Source organism: Armigeres subalbatus, chromosome 2, assembly GCF_024139115.2.
Source record: "Armigeres subalbatus isolate Guangzhou_Male chromosome 2, GZ_Asu_2, whole genome shotgun sequence".
Classification (NCBI taxonomy): domain Eukaryota; kingdom Metazoa; phylum Arthropoda; class Insecta; order Diptera; family Culicidae; genus Armigeres; species Armigeres subalbatus.
This window is the reverse complement of record NC_085140.1, coordinates 91578966-91601507: the sequence shown is the minus strand read 5'-3', so window position 1 is coordinate 91601507 and position 22542 is coordinate 91578966. Positions and strand designations below refer to the sequence as shown.

Below are 22542 nucleotides of genomic sequence, written 5' to 3'. Positions count from 1 at the left end.
GTATGACCCGCCCGGAGGGATGAATCGCGCACGGACAACATCCGATAAAATCCAGGCCACGTAAATGCACGCAATCTGTGTGAGGGGCAACCGGCATTACTATCGCCGTAGAATATCAATTAGCTGGGAGGCAATCGTCTTCGATTTGTCTACGCACGGTACTATCGCCAATTCCAGTAGTGCAAGTTTATTTACATCGATCGCGGTACGGGTATGGACGCGGGTGGTTGCACGTTCGAATTTGGCGCAATTACAACAGTGCCATCCACCGACCACGCGCGACAGGTCGTCAGCTTTGGGGCCGAAATTACTGATCCGCTGGATCGCATGCTTGCCGTTATGGCGCATCTCATTCGAATAGTGGCGTGCCGGACGATCGGATTAAACAAGTGCTAATTTAGAAGATCATCTTGCGTTTTGCGCTTAACAGAAACTACAATGCGCACCCTTTTTCAAGTGAGTGGATCATCAATTAAACAATTTGACGGAAGTGCCCAACATTCTAAATCGATGTAATGTAATGCTCCTCAGATCTTCTGCCTCGTTGCAACAATGACAACGATTATGGGAAGAGAATCCATCCCGGAAGCGGTGCGGAACTACAACCTGAACATTCAGAGCTTTCAAAACTTCCAGTTTTTCAAATATCCGGGAAAGCTGACACCGTACGGGGTACGGCCAGGTAACCATAATCCGTCGTGGAGTCAGAAGGCAGCGGCTGTGTTCAAGTACTTCAAAGACGTTGCCGTTGGACCACCGATGCGAAATTATGGCGTCAGGTTCGATGAGAAGAGAGCCCTCCGACTCAGAAGTGCCTATCAGAAACAGTTTGGCTATCGGGGTGAGAATCTGGTGGCTCTGATCGGAAATGGACATTCACCTCAAGAGTTGCGGTATTATGGTGCAATAGGGCGTGACTTTGGGCCATACTAGGCGAATCGTTTGTATGCGGTGGTTTGATGAGTGATGAGTGAATGAAAACTGTGAATCTATTTATGTGATTTGAGCTAAAGAATCTTTCCTATTTTCAATTTACATTATTGAGAAATATCCTATTCCTGTTGTCTGCTCTGCTGTGTGCCAGAAATCAATAGTTACTCCATGAGAAATAGAATAATTTTATTAGTGACTGAGCCAATCATTATTCTATTCTCTTCTATTCTCTCTTATTCATTATCCCCCACCTCGCTTACTTACTTAATGGGCTACAGCTCATCGATGAACCCACACCGAATGGAGTCCTTCTCCTCAGGACTCGATGCTCGGCCAATAGCTTCTAGTCATCTGAACGTTTAGCGCCCTCGGGTCCTCTTCTACTGCAAAAAGCCATCGTGTAAGCTTTCTTCCACGTAGCCTACGGCCTCTTCCAGGTTCTCTACTAAATATTATCTTCGCTTGGCGCTCTTCCGACATACGAACAACGTGTCCAGCCCACCGTAGTCTGCCATGTTGTATAATCTTTTCGGACGAATTTTCTTCAAAGTGTCCTCGCCGCAAAACCGTGTCTTCGTACCTGGGTAGTCATGAGCGTAGTACTCATATGTACTTGTGGACCTCCAGGAACTATACGACGGATTGATGGTGGTCCTTGTTCACCGGCATTACTTTCACGCTCTCGCTTCAGAGCCGAAATGTACATTTCAGCATCTTAGCTAACAGCTGGCGAATTTTCGGGCGCAAATCCGGTGGATCACCCTTCACAAACACAGGCGGGCACTTCTTCTTCCGCTCTGGTTGCACCTGCGGCAGCTGCAATTGTTGCTTTTTTCTCTTCGGCGGGTTGCTGGCGTCGTTGATTGGCAACGTTGCTCTGCAAGTAAAGTGCGCTTCCCCGTGACCTAGTCGGCTTCCGGCCACCGAGTCTCCCATGACGGGTCCGGGAAAAAATAACGTCAACGCGACGAAGCGAAAATGTAAACACCACTAACGAATGAAAAAAGAATACTCGAAAAAAAATGCGTTAGAAAAAAAGCACGTCCGTACGCGCTGCTGTCACAAACTGGAAAAGGCTCGAGCAGGAAAGCAGCTTTCTTCTATTCTATGAAGTAAATCAATTAGCCCCGCCCATTTATGATCTGTTATGGGTTGTTGATTGATCGGGATTTCACAGAGAGCGGTCCCGAAGCATGGGAGACAAATTCCAAGCATCCTATGTAATTTTCTCGCAAGATACTAAATTTGGCTATGGATTCAAAAGAAATTTGACCCAAGACGGTTTTTTTTCATCTAGTCTACACATACCCAGCCAGGTCGTTGGAAGAATCCTGGAAAGTGATAGATTCGACAACATCTATACTGCTGTCCAATGAGAGCTTGAAGTAGCTCGAAGTTTCTCCTTGTCCTGCTTATGCCCATTTGTTGACAAAAAAGAACGAGCAGGACGGGAACAACTTCGAGCTACTTCGAGCTGCTCATTGGACAGCCCTTATCTCTTTTCTTGTCAATATTTATGTTTGAAGCTCATCATAAATGTAGCTCGAACAATTGATTTCACAATTAAGTCATAGAACGGGGACATCTCGTACCGTTTTGACTCATATTCCGTACATGACTCACTTACTTTTAAATGGTTATTTGAACTTTATTCTTGTACCTATCTTTTTCCAAAGGATCTAGAATTCTTTTGTAATCTTGATTCTCAGTACGCGATTGGGTCGGTGTACCAATTGAACAACTATTTTTAAAAAAATAAGTAAAAGGCATGTGGTGGACTTTATATATCAAGCGAAAGGTTTTACTTCCTGCTCCTTAGAACAGCTGTGAAAACCACAATAAAATTTGTTATTATCCTCAAAAATGATTAATCCATAATAGGAACGCATGCCTGGAGGCCCTCCTTAGCCGTGCGGTAAGACGCGCGGCTACAAAGCAAGACCATGCTGAGGGTGGCTGGGTTCGATTCCCGGTGCCGGTCTAGGCAATTTCGGATTGGAAATTGTCTCGACTTCCCTGGGCATAAAAGTATCATCGTGCTAGCCTCATGATATACGAATGCAAAAATGGTAACCTGGCTTAGAAACCTCGCAGTTACACACAAAAAAATAACGTTAATAGAATTGAAAAAACCGTTGGTTAAAATAAAAAGTTGCGTTGGTTCTTTTTCGTAGAGAGTCGCGCATTATCAAAATAAAAGTTTGTTAACTTTCGATTCATAAACGGGCTGCCATATCTGAAATTAAAAGTTTGAACTTTTAAAAATAAATTGTAGAACTGTCAACCCGAAACTACGAAAAATGAAAGTACGCATACTTTTAAATTGAAAATTAGTAAGTTTCATTTACAAGCTTTTAATATTGTCAAACCATGATAGCAAGAAATCAAAAACTTTATGGATTCTTTCAATTGTTTGCCTTTCTATTACATTATATTATATTTTAACTTAAATAGTAATGAATGTTCAGGAGTTTAGTTCCAGTTGTCCATCATTTACTCCGCAGATATGTTGATGAAATATACTGCAGGTAAGGCGGCCGGTGCATAATAGTTTGGCGCTCGATTTCGCCATCCCAATCACAGAATGGGGCGAGATTTTCTGTCCGAGACGAAAAAGAAATTAGTCACTGCTACTCTTGTACGGCATCTCTAGACATAATCTTTAGACAGTTCAAAATAAATGACGACTAACCTTATAATTGCGTTTCCCGATTGTTCCCGATGGTTTGGCACTGTGTTAGCGCTGCTGAATATTATTATTTTTGTTTTGACATCTGACCTGAGCAAAGATTTTTGCTGATTCTCTTCGATCGATTCGACAGTTCTAAAGTTTTGAAGCTGAAAGGAAGAACTTTTAATTTCATATTAAGAACAGACGTGAAATACTTTCAAATCAAGCACAACACTTTTATAGAAAGTTTTTCAACTTTTATTTCCAAGAATATGTACAACTTTTCAGAAGTAAAGTGCATAACATTCAATAACGCCAATTTTCATTTTTTTCTGTGTAATAACCGTGGAAGTCCTTAATGAAAACTAAGCTCCGAGGCGGCTCTGTCCCAGTGTGGGGATGTAATGCCAATAAGAATAAGAAGAAGGAACGCATGCACCAGTATGGCACTATTCTTAATTTTGGTTCCCTATTTGGCACATCCCATTGTTTTCTTATGGGGCTGGCCAAATTGGGACCACTAGTGCGACAACTGGTGCAAAGGAAGTTGAAAATGAAGCAAAATCAATTTTTACAATTAAGCTTTGCTTGTTTTGGAGGAAATCAAAGGTGTTATCGTGTCATATGAATATGCTTTATCGATATAAACTTGGTCTGCGGTGATTTGATTGGCCATTTGGCATATAAAGCACCAGTGCGACAACTGGTGCTATAGCCACAACTGGTACACCTAGCCTATCTTTTGAGTACCCTAATGGAATTCTTTTGGGCTTCCGAATGGAATCATTTTTTACGTTTGCAATTCTAAAAGAATTCTGTTTGGAACCCAAAAGAAATCCCGCTCAGAAGCCTAAAAGGCTCCACTCGGAATTCCAAAATGATACCGTTCGAAAACCTTATAGAATTCCGAACGAAATTCCATAACGATTTCGTTATAAAACCCAAATATGTTCAATTGGGAAGCCCAACAGGATTCTGTTTGGAAGCCCAAAGTTTTCGAAAACAACAAATGTCTGTAAAAGTCTGTAACTTCAACCAAAAGTCTGCATAATGTCTGTAATCTGTAAGGTGTCTGTATGAATACCGACATGTCTGTACGTCTGGCATCCCTGCGTAGATGTAGGAGACAACTCAATTTACTCACTATAGAGGACAGTGGTGTTAATTAATTATTTATTTATTTTATTTATTTATTATTTGTGGATAGTCAGTTTGGTACGGCGGCAAACTCTATTCGTCTTGCGGAGTCACTATGCGTCTCCAAATTTCTCTGCTGGTATCATTTTCGGCAGTCACCAGTGAGCCCAAGTACACAAATTCTTCTACCACCTCGATTTCTTCACCACCGATGCAAACTCGCGGTAGGTGGCACACATTGTCTTCTCTTGAACGTCTTCCTATCATGTACTTCGTCTTCAACGTACTGAAGACTAATCCGATCCACTTAGCTTCCCTCTGCAGTCTGATGTAGGCTTCCTCCATCTTCTCAAAGTTACGTGCCATTATATCTATGTAGTCGGCTCTGAACGGACTTATTGAAAATTGTGTCATTCGTGTTAATCCCTGCTCTTCGTATTACCCTTTCCAAGGCGATGTTGAATATCAGACACGAAAGACCATCACCTTGCCATAACACTCTGCGCATTTCAAAGGGACATGAGAATGACCCTGAAACTCGAACTACGCACACCACCCGATCGATTGTCGCCTTGATAAACCGTATCAGTTTATCCGGAAATTAGTGTTCATGCATAAGCTGCCATGGCTGGGCTCGATCGATTGTATCTAGACTAACATTTAAAAAGGCGTAAAAGCCAAAATTTATTCCTTCTGATTTTTCTGACACATATAGAGCTATTACACGGACAGAAATTTATTTCAATTGAAATAATAATATCGTTTTTTATATTCAAATGATTGAAACTAGTTGAATTTACATAAAATATTATTGATTTCATAATATTTGTTTACATGCTTTTGAAACAAAATTATGTTTGTTTCAATAATACGATTTATAACAATATTATTGTAAAAACTAATATAATTTCTTTTTGAATCAATAAAATTTGATTTTAATTTAATCTGAAATTACTTTTTGTTATCTTATGCAACAACCTTCCACAACGGCATAACCATAATAACACCCGCATAACATTTTCAAAGAAGAAGGAGAACACTCACATAAACGTCAAAAACAAAAATGTTTGTTAATTTTTGTTCGGTAGGAAAACCTACCGGAAAAGTTTATTACTTAAATCAGTTTGAACCTACCAAATCAATTTTATTCAACAGCTATTGAAAATACAGGTAAGTTAATTAATTCATTACAAATGTCTATGACAAAATAATCTCTTCGCAAAAGGTGCTGATGATGAAGAAAAATTCTGGAATGCGGGAGAAACGAATGGCAGAAACAAGCATCCGAGACATTCTCAACACTAGCAGCTAACTCAATCGACCTAGTAAGTAAAGATGTCAACGAGATTTGACAAGGTGATTACTGTTAGTTGCAAATAAGTTGCAGTTTGTAGTTTCTTGGTCATTTTAAACCATTCAATGAACTTTCCTGGTGATCGAAAATCAAAGGAATATACAAATAGTCACTGTTAAAAATGTAGTATAGAACACATTTTTTTCTATAAGAAACTGATAAAAATGACAATAAGGTGGTAGAGATTGACATAAGGTAAAAAAGAATGCATGAGAATAAACACATATGATATACACAAATGGCACAAAAGTCACTTAGTAAAAGAATTTGAAAGAATCCCCAATTATATAAAAAATTAATTCAAAAATAAAAGTTTATTGGAACAAACATATTTTGAATGTATTTTTAATGAGAAAGCAATTTAAATTAATAAGAAATCTCTTTTAAAAACAACAATATTATTGTTATTAGCGAGTCACACGTTACACGCAGAAAAAACTATTGTAAAAACAATAATATTTTATTTAAAGTCAACAAGAATTTAGCATTGTTTTGGCGGTAATAAGAAAACATGTTTGTTTTAAAAATCCGGTATTGTTGAAATCAAAAGAAAATACGTTTATATTTGGATTGGTATAGTGGTTTGAAACTTCGCTGTACTGGTAACGTCGTAACGTGTGACTCGCTAATAACAATAATATTGTTGTTTTTAAAAGAGATTTCTTATTAATTTAAATTGCTTTCTCATTAAAAATACATTCAAAATATGTTTGTTCCAATAAACTTTTATTTTTGAATTAATTTTCGATATAATTGGGGATTCTTTCAAATTCTTTTACTAAGTGACATTTGTGCCATTTTTGTATATCATATGTGTTTATTCTCATGCATTCTTTTTTACCTTATGTCAATCTCTACCACCTTATTGTCATTTTTATCAGTTTCTTATAGAAAAAATGTGTTCTATACTACATTTTTAACAGTGACTATTTGTATATTCCTTTGATTTTCGATCACCAGGAAAGTTCATTGAATGGTTTAAAATTATCAAGAAACTACAAACTGCAACTTATTTGCAACTAACAGTAATCACCTTGTCAAATCTCGTTGTCATCTTTACTTACTAGGTCGATCGAGTTAGCTGCTAGTGTTGAGAATGTCTCGGATGCTTGTTTCTGTCATTCGCTTCCCCCGCATTCCAGAATTCTTTTTCATCATCAGCACCTTTTGCGAAGAGATTATTTTGTCATAGACATTTGTAATGAATTAATTAACTTACCTGTATTTTCAATAGCTGCTGAATAAAATTGATTTGGTAGGTTCAAACTGATTTAAGTAATAAACTTTTCCGGTAGGTTTTCCTACCGAACAAAAATTAACAAACATTTTTGTTTTTGACGTTTATGTGAGTGTTCTCCTTCTTCTTTGAAAATGTTATGCGGGTGTTATTATGGTTATGCCGTTGTGGAAGGTTGTTGCATAAGATAACAAAAAGTAATTTCAGATTAAATTAAAATCAAATTTTATTGATTCAAAAAGAAATTATATTAGTTTTTACAATAATATTGTTATAAATCGTATTATTGAAACAAACATAATTTTGTTTCAAAAGCATGTAAACAAATATTATGAAATCAATAATATTTTATGTAAATTCAACTAGTTTCAATCATTTGAATATAAAAAACGATATTATTATTTCAATTGAAATAAATTTCTGTCCGTGTCCGACGTTATCAGTACAGCGAAGTTTCAAACCACTATACCAATCCAAATATAAACGTATTTTCTTTTGATTTCAACAATACCGGATTTTTAAAACAAACATGTTTTCTTATTACCGCCAAAACAATGCTAAATTCTTGTTGACTTTAAATAAAATATTATTGTTTTTACAATAGTTTTTTCTGCGTGTATGTAGACGAAAAATGAGAAGGAATAAATTTTGCCTGTTACGCCCTTTTCAAATGTTGGTCTAGGTATCATATGCGGCTTTGAAGTCAATGAATATTGCCTGATTTTCTCAAAATTGCACGCGGCGAACCCTTCATGAAAGGTACCGCCGCGCTTTCTGCACCCCGTTTACTTGATTCTTATGGGTGAATAGCATTGCGGTGTATCGTTTGGCGCGGCCGTACCTTTCGACAGTCATTCGCCGCGTGAAGTTTTGTGCAAGTACCCATTTGGGAACATTACAAACACCGCGCAGTGTATCATATCCAGAAAATCTGACAATATATGATGTGTGGGCACTTGTGCAATACTTGGCGAATGGTGAACACCTGGTCCATGGTGGAGCGTTCGCCCATGAAACCCGCCTGGTATTGACGGCATAAAATTTGAGAGAGTACGACGTTCAGCAATGTGATTGCGCGGTATGTGCTACAATCCAGCTTATCGCCCTTTACGTAGATGGGATACACAACACCTTCCACTTCTGCGGCAAAACTCTCAAACCTTGGTAATGACCCAGTACAACGCTCTAGCCAGTTCCTCACCGCCGTGTTTAAATAGCTCTCCTGGTAAACTCCAGGGGCTTTGTTGTTCCTCAGCCGGCCAATCTCATCCTAGATTTCCTGGAGATCCGGAGCCGGTAAATGTATGTTTGCACGCATTCTCCCAGGTTCATCACCATACTGCCATCTGCGTCTGCCCTTCGTCTGTTCTTCGTAGTGCTGCCGCCACCTTGCGGGCACTTTTTCCTCCGGAAAATCGAGTTTTGTCTGCTCCGCGCCTGTTTATATCGTGCCTCGTTCGCCCTCGTGCGGTGTTGCAGCAATCTCGCCCATGCTGCATGCTTCTCTTCCACTAACTCCTCACATTCGCCGTCATACCAGTCGTTTCTTTGATTCTGGGGCACCGTACCTAGTGCAGCGGTTGAGGTGCTTGCAATGGCAGATCGAATATCTCTTCAGCCATCTTCAAGAGAAACTGCGCCTAGCCACTTCTAGCTGCTGCACGTAGCCTTGGGCTACTCTACCGTCTTGTGGCCGCCCAATGTTAAGTCGCGGCGTTCGACTTCGACGCATGTTGTACACCGTCGAGAGTTTTGAGCGCAGGCATACTGCAACGCGGTAATGGTCGGATTCAATATTCGCACTGCGAAATGTACGGACGTTCGTGATGTCGGAGAGAAATTTACCGTCGATCAGAACATGGTCGATTTGGTAAGGTGATTTCCATGTGGCTTTGTGGATATTTTTGCGGGGAAAGAAGGTGATTCGGGCTACCATTCCACGAGAGGCAGCTAAGTTTATGCATAGTTGGCCGTTATCATTCGATACGGTATGCAGACTATCCGGTCCGATGACCGGTCCATACATTTCCTCCCTTCCTACCTGTGCGTTCATGTCGCCGATGACGATATTGACGCCCCGCAGTGGGCATTCATTGTATGTCTGCTCCAGCTGTGCACAGAAAGCTTCTTTCTCGTCGTCGGGTCTCCCTTCGTGTGGGCAGTGCACTTTATGATGGTATAGTTGAAGAAACGGCCTTTTATACTCAGCTTGCCCATCATGTCCTGCAAGACTGGGAAACCAGCGTCTGATCACAATTCATACCGTCCGCTTGCCATGCTAAAATGCCCAATAGTGGACCCCCTAGTAGCGGAATTGTGCTCTTCCTGTCATACGGAGTAGAAATTTTTAACATATTAATTCTGCTTGATATCTAATAACAAGTTCTGCATCTCCTCTTCACGATCCATACATAAAACACTCAAATGCACGACGTTATTTGTTGAAATTAACATTTTAAAGTCTGACTGAATTCGTCCTATAGTAGAGCCCCTGGGGCCCATAATAGGAAATTGCTTCCCTATAGTGGACACTTCATTTGATTTTCATGTTTCGTTTCGGGACGTTCTTCTTCCCTATTATGGACCCCCCAAAATATTCCTATAATGGACACTCTCGTGTTTATTTTTTATAGAAATAAAAAAAAATCATCTAATTTTACTTTCCATAGCATTTCCAATGCATGTAATCAAATCATAGGACTGTAAGGTAGGTTCTTCCGATGGAATTTAATAGCATAATGTATACATTAGACCTCTTCATGTTTTCAAAAAGTATCAAAAATTCAACCGGTCAGCCAAGAAACACAATTCTTATGCTAAAATAAGTCTCCTGTCAAATTTTCAGCTAATTCGGATAAAATTTCGAGGTGGCTCAAGTCGATTTAGTGTTTTTGGGCTATTTTCAATTTTGGAAAAAATCTAACAAGAGATATAAACGTCGAAAACTATCGCAACAACCTCTATACGGAAGCTTTTGGTGTGCTCTACAAGTCTTGTGAACATTGCGATTCGTTCCGTTCACGTTTTGTCCATGTAAAAGTGATTTTCAAGCTTTAAAGTGCTTAAAGATACTATTTCCCCCAAAAGTCGTTGTTCTACAAAATTCTTGAGTTTATGACAAATGATTGTTAATTTATTATATTATAGTTCCTCTTTTTCCCCTGGAAATATGAGTAATATAATTGCCCATGTGCGATTTACCGTTAAATTCTTAAAAATCAGAAGCTGAACATTTGTCATAAATTTGCACGCTGAGATTTCTTCAAACAAGTTGTTCAAACAAAGAAGCTTCGATTTCACTCGTTACTACAATGCACTCAATGTTAAAATCATGCAGACATATGATGAATTTAACAAAATTTGGAAGTCGTTTGTTGTAAGCATCAAATATCATATGATTTAATTTATGTTTTATTCGAACAACTTGCTTGAAGAAATCCTAACGTGCAAATTTATTACAAATATTCAGCTTCTGATTTTTAAGAATTTAACGGTAAATCGCACATAGGCAATTATATTACTCAAATTTCCAGGGTAAAAAGAGGAATAATAATATAATAAATTAACAATCATTTGTCATAAACTCAAGAATTTTGTAGAACAACGACTTTTGGGGGAAACAGTATTTTTATGCACTTAAAAGCTTGAAAATCACTTTAACATGGACAAAACGTGAACGGAACGAATCGCAATGTTCACAAGACTTGTAGAACACACCAAAAGCTTCCGTATAGAGGTTGTTGCGATAGTTTTCGACGTTTATATCTCTTGTTAGATTTTTCCCAAAATTGAAAATAGCCGACTATATAAATCGACTTGAGCCACCTCGAAATTTTATCCGAATTAGCTGAAAATTTGACAGGAGACTTATTTTAGCATAAGAATTGTGATGCTGGGCTAACCGATTGAATTTTTGATACTTTTTGAAAACATGAAGAGGTCTAGTATACATTGTGATGTAATAATGCAAACATGGCTGGAGGGTCCACTATTGGTTGGGGGTCTACTATTGGGCACTTTACCCTATCATGCATGAGAAAATTATTGGATAAAATGATTCTTTCAAGAATCGACCATTGGGTTGAACAAAATGCATTACTGTCAAATACTCAGTTCGGTTTTCGAAATTTAAAGGAACAAATAATTGTCTAGCGTTGCCCTTTTTTCAGACAACACATTGCACACAAGGAGCAACTGACTTTAGTTTTCTCGTATATTAAGGGTGCTTTTAATTCAGTTTCCATAAAAGTACTGTCGGAAAATCTGCACAGTAGTGGTTTACCTGTTATTTTAAATAAATTCTTGTACAATTTGTTGTCAGTGAAACATATGAACTTTACTCTCGGCACTCTGACAATGCACGCTCAGACAACTTGCGGATGATGCCGTGATCTCTCTAAGAATGTACAAATGTCTTGCAAGGACCATTGCAAAACACCCTGGACAATCTGACATTTGGGGTTCGAGTTTTCACCGCAAAAAAAATCTGTTGGTTGTATTTACTAGACTTTAAAATCAACGGAGCTTGAGCAACTACGTTAGATTTTGTAAATATTTGTTTCTTGATATTGTGAAATCCGTATTGAGCACGCACTGTCGCCCAGCACACAACCTGCTCACCCGGCAGTTCGAACACCAAAGAGGGTGACTCTTTATCGTTCAAAGCAACGCCTGCTTTGATGCGCGAAGATCAGGGATGTATCGAAGAGTGCGTAATTACTATGCCAATGTGCTTTACTACAGGTGTGGGCCAAACCCCAAAGTAGCAGGGGAACTGTTCCGTTTTCAATCTCACTGTACATATATTCATCTCATCGCGAAACAAAGAAATACGGCACCAATTTCGCTTCTTCTTTTTGCTAACATGCATGGTCACTGCTGAAAAAAATCCTAAAAATAATAAACAAATCAAATACCTTTTCGTTGCTTTGTTTTCCGTAGCACCAATATCGGAGCTATGAGATGAAGTCCAGGAGCAGTAACCCTATTTGTTTAACGAAATTTCGCTCTTTTGAGAGAGAAACTCTCAGCTGGGTTGCCGAAGATGGCCGAAGGTGGCCGAATGTGACGTCACGTCTGGTATACTCAGTACAATTTTTATAACAGACGTGACGTTTCATTCCGCCCACCCACTGTGCGTGGCAATGTTTACGTTATTTTTTCGACTACTACAGACATAGAGGACTTTGGCCCACACCTTTACTAAAGCACATCGTTACTATGCACACAGTTAGAAAAAAGTACCTAATTTTTTCTCTTGCATCTCCCTCCCTCTTCCCTTTGTTGTCATAAAATGAAGAGCAAAACCACTCAACAAGGGCATTAAAGTGTGGGAACCCAACGTTGAGTAATCTCATGTTAACAAAAATTGAGTGAAATTCACCTAACTTTTGGTTAGTTTCTATTTAAAATTAAGTATATTTTACTTAATATTAAGTGAATTTTAATTAATTTCAAGAAAAAATTACTTAATTTTGGGTTCCCACACTGAACCCCCGATTTGAGCGAAAAGAACCTAATATTAGGTACTTTTTTCTAACCGTGCATTACACATGTACGATAGGGTTATCAAGCAGCCCCTCACATCCCTCTACTTCCCCAGGGATAGTTAAAAATAAAATAAAAAGAAAAAAAAATCAAAATCAGGAATTTCGGTGAAACAACACCAAATCTCGAGGCATTACACATTACACAAGGCAATAATCTAGGAAAAGTCAAAGGCAACAGTGGTCTACGGTACAAGGAGTTGCTGGTAATCTTTAATACAATCGTTTATGAGGCACAAAGGTGGCGGCAGCACTACGAAGAACACCTCACAGATATGAATTCAAATATTTGTTTTACAGAAGTTTTGTTTAAAAAACGGAGCTTCATTGTCTAATTCCTTAATATTTACGCAAGTTTGTCTTGTGATCAATATTATGTATGTGTTTAAAACCCTGGATTTTATTATACACTAGCAGACCCGACAAACTTCGTTTCGACTAAGACTGATTTATTATCTGATTAGTTCTCGATTTATGCAGAAATGTATGCATCATTTGTATGGGAACCACTCTTTCCAAAACGGGTGAAGGAATTTCGAACCACCATAGAAACATATCTTCCCTTCCAAAACCTTCACATGCCAGATTTGGTTCCATTTGCTTGATTATTTCTTAAATTATCAAAAAATTGGTCTTTCATTTGTATGGGAGCCCCCCTCTCCAAAAGGGGGAAGTGTCTCGAGCTATCTTGAGAACCTTCCCCGGCCCCGAAAACCTCTGCGTACAAATTTTCAAGCCGATCGGGTTCCTATTTTCCGAGTCTATAAGGTTCAGACAGACAGATATTCAGATTTGTGTATATAGATTTTCTGGCAATACTGCCTTTCAGTTAATAAGAATACGATTTTTGTAATACTGCAGTTTCGTCGGCGTTTTCTATTACTCGTTATTTTAATTCGTTCGACATCCGATATTAACAATAAAAATTGCTAAATTTTATCGCGGCTACCCACTCTTTATCGAGATCCCGAAATATCCAACAATCAATAAATACAACAAAGCTGCATTATTACTTACTTCAAAAGAAATTGCGCTTTTGGCAGGTTTTTTAATATTTGCCACGTTTATCTTTAATCAATTACATTCATTTGTATATCAACGTACCTTGTGCCGAATTTTATATAGTTCTATGTGGTTCTATCAACAAAAAAAAACCTGACAATAACGGTACAAAACATGCCAAAGCCATCATCTAATACAAAAAGCGGTGCTTATGCAAATAGTTTTGACTGTTTAGTTCTTGTTCTCTTAGATTCAGTACTTCTAGTGGTGAATAAGACCATTTAGAAGGGTTGTAATCAGTGTTGGTAGGATCATGCTCAAATCTCAATCACCGAAGCCTCATGCGCGAGTTGACTCGCTTGCGATTCTACAGGGAAAGCATCGCGCATGAGTTTTTCACGCAGAATCGCATCGTTTCGCTCATTCACCGAAAAATGATTTCGCTCCAAAAAGTGTCAAAACCCAATCGAAGCGTATTTTATGTTCACGTATGGATTTGCTATCTATTGTTTTAAGTAAAGAAAGTTATTCCGATGAATTTAACAAAGAAGAATGTCGAATCATGGACGATTCTCTGGGCCATGAGTCGGGTGGGGTTTGCCTCGCGTATGATTTGAATCGTGGATGAGATTTGAGAATTAGAGTTTTTACCAACACTGGTTGTAATATTTACTCCGGTTTTATGAGTCCTATTAACATTTTGATACAAACATATGTTGCAGTTCAAAATCAGATTTGAAATCAGTAATATTGTATAAAAATAACTTGAAGAGAAGACGTTCAATAAATTGTTATACAAAAATTGACATTTAACGTGTATTTGCTTAGAATTTAGATCTGGGTTTGGCGCGAAAAATACTTCAGGATCTCCGTAACAACCCTGCAAGTAACACACTTGTTTTCGTATTGGGGATAATTTCCGATCAGCCCGTAGACCATTATTTAATCTTCTCGGATAGTCTTAGTTATATCGAGGCCCTCGGTCGATGAACCCAGTTAAGCACGCATCTTACTTTCGTAACATAAGAAAGCAGATGCGTGATTTGGTCGAAAGATCATTCAAGATTATCTTTGTATGGGTCCCATCTCATTACCTAATCTATGGCAATGAGAAGGCGAACACGTTAACAAAGGTGGGCACACAGGAAGGTGATGTTTATGATAGACAAATCTCGAACAACGAGTTTTTTCCATTAGTCCGTCTGAGTACTCTTCAAAATTAGCAAATGATTTGGTCACACAATGAACTTGGACGGTGGCTATTATATTTCGGTGGCTATGGTTCCTAAAGTTTCTGCGCGAGCGTGGTTCAGAGGTGAGGACTTAAGCAGAGGCTTCATTCGCACGATGTCGAGGCTTATGTCCAATCACTATTTACTAAACGCACATCTCTACAGAATAAACCTTTTCGATAGCAACTTAGGTAGGTGTGGAGCCTATTCTGACGTCAAATACCCGGATGAGCAGCGGAAATACCTCAAACCTAAATCTCAACCCCGTCCGTACTGAAAAACGTAATCTAACCTTGAGTCGCCACGAGTATCTTGGTCTATGTCCCTTTCCCCTTATTAACTGTTGAATATAATGATATAAAATGTAAATATAATAAAGAGTCTCAGCTCCGTTAAGTGTTGTACACGACTAAGCCTGTCAAATAAAAACAATAGAAAAAAAAAATGGAAATCCATCCAAAGTGTACCCCAATATAGAAAAGACGGACGTAGTCCTACGTCAAAACACAAACTTTCAGATACGCAAATGTTGCAAGTCACCCCGTTTGACGGTAAACCCTTTTAAAATCAAGGTGTCCTATTTGCCCACCCAGTCTTCAAACCAATTATCAGCTACGTACCTACCTTTGAATGGACTTTCTCTATTGATCAATTCATCAACATTTGAAGTACGAAACAAAACTTGATATTAGTGTAACTTAGCATAAGAAAATATATTTTCAAGCTCCTCACAATGGGTCAAACGATACCGATCTGAAACACAAAAATCCGAACATCCTTTCGTAAGTGACATCCATTAGCTGAACCGCGGTACTAGAATTATCACTGTTGCACTGTAAAGGTTTAATTTTTTTTTGTTTCGAATCAAATTATAACAAGTGGAAATCACACAAATATACTTTTGATTTTAAAAGCACAAGATTACTAAGGAAGAATCCGCAATAATTCGTTTTCGTCTTCAATCTTGAAATAATTCTTTTCAATAGTTGTTCCGCAGTGCAACGGATATGATAGGTACGGTTAGAAATGTGAACCGAATTGCGGATTTGAATTTTGCTTGATTTACATATATTAAGTGCATTAATTAGAAACCTAGCCGGTGAGTAGTACCTATTTCTAGGCATTATTAGGTATTCTAATGTGGATAATGTCTGTCTGGTCTAAGGAAACACTAGATTGGTAGTAGAAAGCGGGAAACAACGGAGTTCGACAAACCGATCCCTGTCTTACTACTTAGTTAGCCCACGACATCAGTTCCTTCATGTCCGGATCATCGTCATCCTCGGTAACAGCTGGAAAATAAAAAGAATAATAAATTTAAAATTATTGAGCACGAGTACCTATTTTAAAATGTTTTTGAATTTATAGAATCCGAAACTAAACTACGTAATAGTGACCCATTAACTCTCGGAGTGTTCATAACACACTTTAAGCATCCTTAATCTTTTGTGCGCAAACTGTTGTACCTAGCAGTTTGTTTGTTTGTTGTCAAGGAAATTATTAAGCTCTTTTGGAGGAATGTCTTCATTTGCCATAAAAAAACTAATTTAGTATTATTCCATTGGATTCCACAACGTTGTAATTTTAATAGATACGTAGTTCGACTTCAACTGTAATGCAGTCTTAAGTGTCTCGTACTTGAGTCGAGTCAAGCACGAGACACTGAAGACGTTCTTACAGCTGAGGACGAAATATGTATCTGTAAAGATTATAACGTGGTGGAATTAAATGGAATAGTATTGATCTCGTCCTATCATAATGACAGACCTTTATTTGTTATATTAAACATCAAGACATTCCATTTAAATAGTAGATTACCAATTAAGAGTAAAATCAGAGACACCTGCATCAAATTAATGTTTAGTCGAAAAAAGAAAGATGATTTGGATCCGAGATTGATAGCAAATAAATTAACTCCACTCCATATATAAACGCAGGGAAGAGTAATTCCATCTTATAATACTGATAGGACAAAATGGGACGGAATATAAAACTTAAACCCTAATATATTTACCCTTTTTCTTCTCTTTCGCTTTGGCGGGCAGATCGGTTGCTGGCACGTCCGGGAGCTGATCCGTCTCCGGCTGCACACCGAGCAGCTCCTTGTCCAGTTCTTCCTGTTCCAACTCTTCCAGCTCCTTCTCCAGCTCGTCATCGTCGATGTCCTGACCGAATCCAACCGCCGACGAGACTGCATTCGAGATTTCGTTCGCAATATCGTTCTGCTCTGCAATGTCATCCATCATCTCGTGCACATCGTCGATATTCCTAAGGGGAGCATTAAAAGAGACATTTTAGAACAAAGCCTAGATTCAGGCATTCGCAACAATCAATCCATACATATCTTTGTGAGCGGCCTTCAGGGCATCTGAAGCCTTTTTCATTGTGGTTAAGACGGCTGTATTGGTATTGGCATTCTCCAAAGCCTCCCGCTGCATTTCGATTGTGGATAAAGTGCCATCGATTTGAGTCAATTGCTTTTCGTACCGCTTCTTCCGCTTGAGAGCCTGCAGTGCAGCTGAAAATGGAAAACAAAACTAATCATGAAGAATGTTCGATGCGTGCTTCTTCAAGCATGATAGTGAGTCATCCGCTTTGAAGCTAATTTTTGTCAACAATCATTTCTTTATACCGTCCAGGTGATCACCATTTAGTTACCTCTCTTGTTTTTGGTTCCATTCTTCCGAGCGGTGTCCAATTCGATATCAATCTTTTTCTCCAGGAATTCCTGTTTCTTGGTCAGCATATTTTCTATGTCCCTAAGCTTCTGTATGGCCTCGCTCGGTGTCGGGGCAGGTTCGCCCTTCTTTCCGGAGAATAATTTTCCGAAGAAGCTCATCTTTCGCCCTGAAAACTGGACTGAGGTAAGAACGAAAAACTGCTGAGATATGAAGTGTTTCTCGAGTTAAAAATGTTCTGAAACCAGGAAGAGAAATTGGTTTCAAAAATGTAAACATGGGACGATTTTTATGCTTTAGCGATGATGAAACCCAGTAATTTTGATACCCGTACTTACCTTCGAATATGAACTAGCGTTGAAAACCTCAACCAACAGTATATTCGACAAAACAATGAACTTTTTTGCTTTATTATCCAAATTTGCGTAGAAACGAAAAATTTGATTTACTTTTTCACCTCACGGATGCGTCACTTCGTCGAGCAAAACAGTTGCAGGTGACAGATTGTCTTCGTCGAGAATCGATGGAAACGGTGACACTTCTTGAGGATTGTGTCTTTGCTGACGGCGGCTTTAACACAAGGTTATACCCAGTTCAGATATATCAAGTATATTTTGTCGAAAAGACGTATGTAAAAATAATTAAGATTAAAAAAATCCTTTGAAGACCAGAATAGAAAATACAATAGAATTACATTGAAATATCATTAAATTACAATACATTTTATTTATGAAGATTCAATTATATTGCTCTTCCATAGACAAACAGACATACCACTCGTCAAATTTCCATAGTTAACTGATTTACTGACCAATTCAAATAATTATTAGTTGGTAAATCGATCACTTGGAGCGCGCGCATCGGATTTGCTCGAGTTTGACGTTTGTTCACTACCGCCATCTGGTTCGTGATTGGCCCAACTAACTGAAATCAACAGATCTCGCGCTTAGTTTCATAGGGGCGTAACTGTATTGATCGATTTCTCTTAATCGATTTTATATTTTGTTAATAACTCAATTGTTTCAAAAGCTACAACCGTGATTATTGATTCTGATGCAAGCTACAATCATCCTTCATCAGACCAAACCATTAAATAATCAACAAACTAACGCAATTTGGTACAATAATAAAAAGAAAACATCGACGAAGATAAATCGATCAATACAGTTACGCCCCTATGAAACTAAGCGCTAGAGATGTCGTTAGTGTTTGAACGATGATGAATTTGATGAGTGAATGTTCAATGTCTGTTTGTCTGTGGTTCTTCTATACCGTAGACCCCCGATAATTTGAACGGTACCTCATTCAAATTAACGGGGTTCATTTTTAATTTGAACTTCTGGTTACTCTATTTGCATCAGAAAAACTGGTTTCTGGCTGCTCTCTTTGCTGGTTTGTTTTGATTCTGCATTCCGTTGCACGATGTTCCATTTTTCTTTTCTCGATTCCACGTGCTAAATGACGTTTGAACCATTTTTAATTTGAACGATGTTCAAACGAACGGGGTTCAAATTAAAAAGTGTTCAGATTAAAAGCGGTCATATTACCGGGGGTCCACGGTAGTACCAATTAAATTGAAAAATATATTTAGCTCTTTTAGTGGAATGTATTCAACCGTCTAAGACGAATTAAGTACTCTCCATTTAATTCCACCCATTTGCGTTTCGATATCTTTGCAGATACGTATTTCGAAGTCGAGTCAAGTACGAGACACTGAAGACGACCACACAGTTGTGGTCGAAATACGTATCTGCAAAGATATCGAAAATTAATTGGTGGAATTAAATGGGGAGTACTTAATTCGTCTTAGACGGTTCAATTAAATTGATTTATTGTTGTTCCAATAAACTTACAATAAAATCTATTGACAGAAAAATGTTGACAATAAAATTACAATAAATTCTATTGTAATGGCAAAAATTTGTTCGAGAAAAAATTGATTTTATAATCTTACGATCTTACGATAAAGCCCTGAACGCAATATAACGGAACGGCGACGGAAACGGCAAATTTGACAGAAAATATATGGGCTAACTGTCAAATTTTCCGTTTCCGTCGCCGTTCCGTTGTATTGCGTTTGAGGCTTAACTATAACAACCCGCCTAATTTTCTATTGTAAAACGGCCATTTACAATATTATTTATCGTGGAAAACAATTTTCCTAATTGCAATTCTATTGTGAGCAACAATAGAGTTTATTGTTATTACAATTAAATTTATCGTATTGTTTCAATAATTTCGATTGTAATTCTATTGGACTTTTTTGCCTTTCTCGTATACTAAGTATACGTAAAGGCTATATGATCGCTCCAAAAACAAACTTTTTATAGAAGGCCCGGAGACCCATAGTGTTATATACCGATCGACTCAGCTCGACGAATTGAGGTGATGTCTGTGTGTATGTGTGTGTGTGTGTGTGTGTGTGTGTGTGTGTGTGTGTGTGTGTGTGTGTGTGTGTGTGTGTGTGTGTGTGTGTGTGTGTGTGTGTGCGTCTGTGCACACCCACCCAAAAAAAATGTCACTCATTTTTCAGGTACTTATCCTTAACCGATTTACTCGAGTTGCATTCGACGCAGGATACTCTGCCATTATTTCCTATTGAAAATTGGTCAGATCGGACTATGGGCTCGGAAGTTATGGCCAAAATACCACTTTTTTATAGAAAAATTGAGTAAAAAAATGTCACTCATTTTTCAGGCACATATCCTTAACCGATTTACTCGCAACAAATTGCATTCGACGCAAGATACTCTACCATTGCTTCCTATTGAAAATTGGGCAGATCGGACTATGGGCTCAAGAGTAATGGCCAAAATACTATTTTTATAATGCACGAGAAAGGCACCATTACCGCTAGGTGGATTAATCAGGGTTTTTTATTAGGGGGACCCTTTTCTAAAAAAGTTTTAAAATGAAATCATTTCTTACAAGGGGTATCTCATAAAATTGAATTTATGGACTGAGGAAAATGGACGTATGATTTTCAATCAAACGCCTTACGGAAATTCGCCACTAGGAATTTCAATATGCCACCTTATAAATGATGATTTTCATTCAAACAAAAGTAAACTGCGGCAGACTGGTTTCGAACCATGGACGTTGGGGTCGGGAGGCCGGTTTGTAGACCACGACCACGAAGCGACTTTATTTCGATGTAAATCGAAATTGTTTAGACTCAAAAGTTGATTTTAGCAACAGTGACAATGATTGTCAAAATAGGACGACGCCTGCACAACTATAGAATCGTTTTTTTAAGGCTGAGCAGCGTCTGTTGCTGAAAAGGCAACATATCAGAACAAATGAACCACCAGCCTAAATTGCTAGGCCCATATTAACTGTCAAATGTTGAGTCAAGTGCTCTGTGATGTTTTGCTAGTGCGTTTGAATCATCCCAAGTAATCAAAAGTTCCTTTAAAAGTACGTTTTTCACTTAAGCGGCTCAGTGAAGCTGATTATGCGGAAAACGTATTCTTAAAGGAACTTTTGGTTACTTGAGATATTATTCCGTACGTCAAGACCGAAAATGTCGAGGAAGCATGTTCCATCTATAGATAGTAGAATCTATAGATGAGCGAAAGCATGGCTGAGTCGATTTTTTTGCCCGTGCACACGCGCATATGACGTCACAGCCCTTAACGTTTCCATTGAAATCGTGACGTCATGCTCGTTTGGAGACACGTTTGACAGTTCGTTTGGAGACAGAGGATTTATCTTCGCTCATCTATATATTCCACTATCTATAGTTCCATCTATTTTTAAATTTCAAATTAAACAATGTTCCTTTCGACTTTTGAGTCGGAAGAAAAACTGCGTTCAGGACGATTAAAGGCCCAAACACAATGTCAGCGGAACGGCAACGGAAACGGCAAATTTGACAGAAAATATATGGGCTAACTGTCAAATTTTCCGTTTCCGTTGCCGTTCCGCTGACATTGTGTTTGGGGCTTAACTCATCGTTCCCTGAAAGAAAATCTAATATTGATTCTTCATTTTAGGACTTAATTTAAATTACTTCAACATTATTTTCAGTGTAACAAAAATTCATTTGCGATGTACCGGATGTACCTCACTCAAGAAAATCGACACATACTTTATGGCAAAAATCCATGTATTTTGAAATATGCAAATTAGAGGCCAAAATAAAAGAAACGCGGATTGGTATGTGCCGCCAATCGAACCGTCAAAAACAACTGCCAATCGAGCCGGAGACCTGTCAAGCAGCCAAAATGTTGGCTCAAATACTGAAAACGGCCCAATTCGATTTTATGCCATTTTTAAATAAACAAAATAAATGTATTTTTCATTAGTTTGCAGTAATATATGCAAGTCATTTATAGATTATGAAATGAAATTCCATTGTTTATAGACGAATCCAAGTAAAAATAAAAAGAAGACACACGACGGTGTTAACTTTGACAGATCCTACAGCACAGCATAGGGAGATCATTTTAAAATGCTTATAATAAATTCTAGACAAATTGTAATTAAAATCGGAACTTTTTCCGTATCATACATCAATCAGATTTTAATTACAATTTGTCTAGAATTTATTATAAGCATTTTAAAATGATCTTCCTATGCTGTGCTGTAGGATCTGTCAAAGTTAACACCGTCGTGTGTCTTCTTCTTATTTTTACTTGGATTCGTCTATTGGGTTCAATTGTGATGTGATATGTGGACACATAAAACAGCGGATTGTGAGATTTTACCCACATAAACCATTTCTTCCTTTTAACGTGTTGTTCTTTGATG

The 22542-nt window shown here is 38.1% G+C and overlaps 2 protein-coding genes across 7 annotated transcripts; one reads left to right on the top strand and one right to left on the bottom strand.

The window, feature by feature from the left end:
• Positions 1–216: 216 nt before the first annotated feature.
• LOC134214711 (uncharacterized) lies at positions 217–1015 on the top strand. Its single transcript, XM_062694031.1, has 2 exons — positions 217–456; positions 532–1015. Exons 1-2 carry the CDS (start codon positions 439–441, stop codon positions 931–933), a joined length of 420 nt encoding a protein of 139 aa, XP_062550015.1. The 5' UTR covers positions 217–438; the 3' UTR covers positions 934–1015.
• Positions 1016–15904: 14889 nt separating this feature from the next.
• On the bottom strand, positions 15905–18285 carry LOC134214709 (charged multivesicular body protein 4b). Of its 6 annotated transcripts, none has more exons than XM_062694025.1 (5): positions 18129–18285; positions 17771–17971; positions 17453–17630; positions 17127–17380; positions 15905–16404 (listed from the first exon to the last, which is right to left on the bottom strand). In XM_062694025.1, exons 2-5 carry the CDS (start codon positions 17949–17951, stop codon positions 16346–16348), a joined length of 672 nt encoding a protein of 223 aa, XP_062550009.1. In that variant the 5' UTR covers positions 17952–17971; positions 18129–18285; the 3' UTR covers positions 15905–16345. The 6 variants fall into 6 exon arrangements, with proteins under 6 accessions (XP_062550009.1, XP_062550010.1, XP_062550012.1 ...); XM_062694026.1 differs by having other exon boundaries at positions 17771–18028; positions 18129–18282; XM_062694028.1 differs by having other exon boundaries at positions 17771–17966; positions 18129–18280.
• Positions 18286–22542: the final 4257 nt, after the last annotated feature.

Excerpts from the sequence above, each read along its gene's own strand:
- LOC134214709 (XM_062694025.1), bottom strand. The coding sequence starts at position 17,951 with ATGAGCTTCTTCGGAAAATTATTCTCCGGAAAGAAGGGCGAACCTGCC. Across the intron at positions 17,381-17,452 it reads AAGGCCGCTCACAAAGATAT|GAATATCGACGATGTGCACG; the intron begins GTATGGATTGAT and ends TGCTCCCCTTAG. Across the intron at positions 16,405-17,126 it reads AGCGAAAGAGAAGAAAAAGG|CTGTTACCGAGGATGACGAT; the intron begins GTAAATATATTA and ends TTTATTTTCCAG.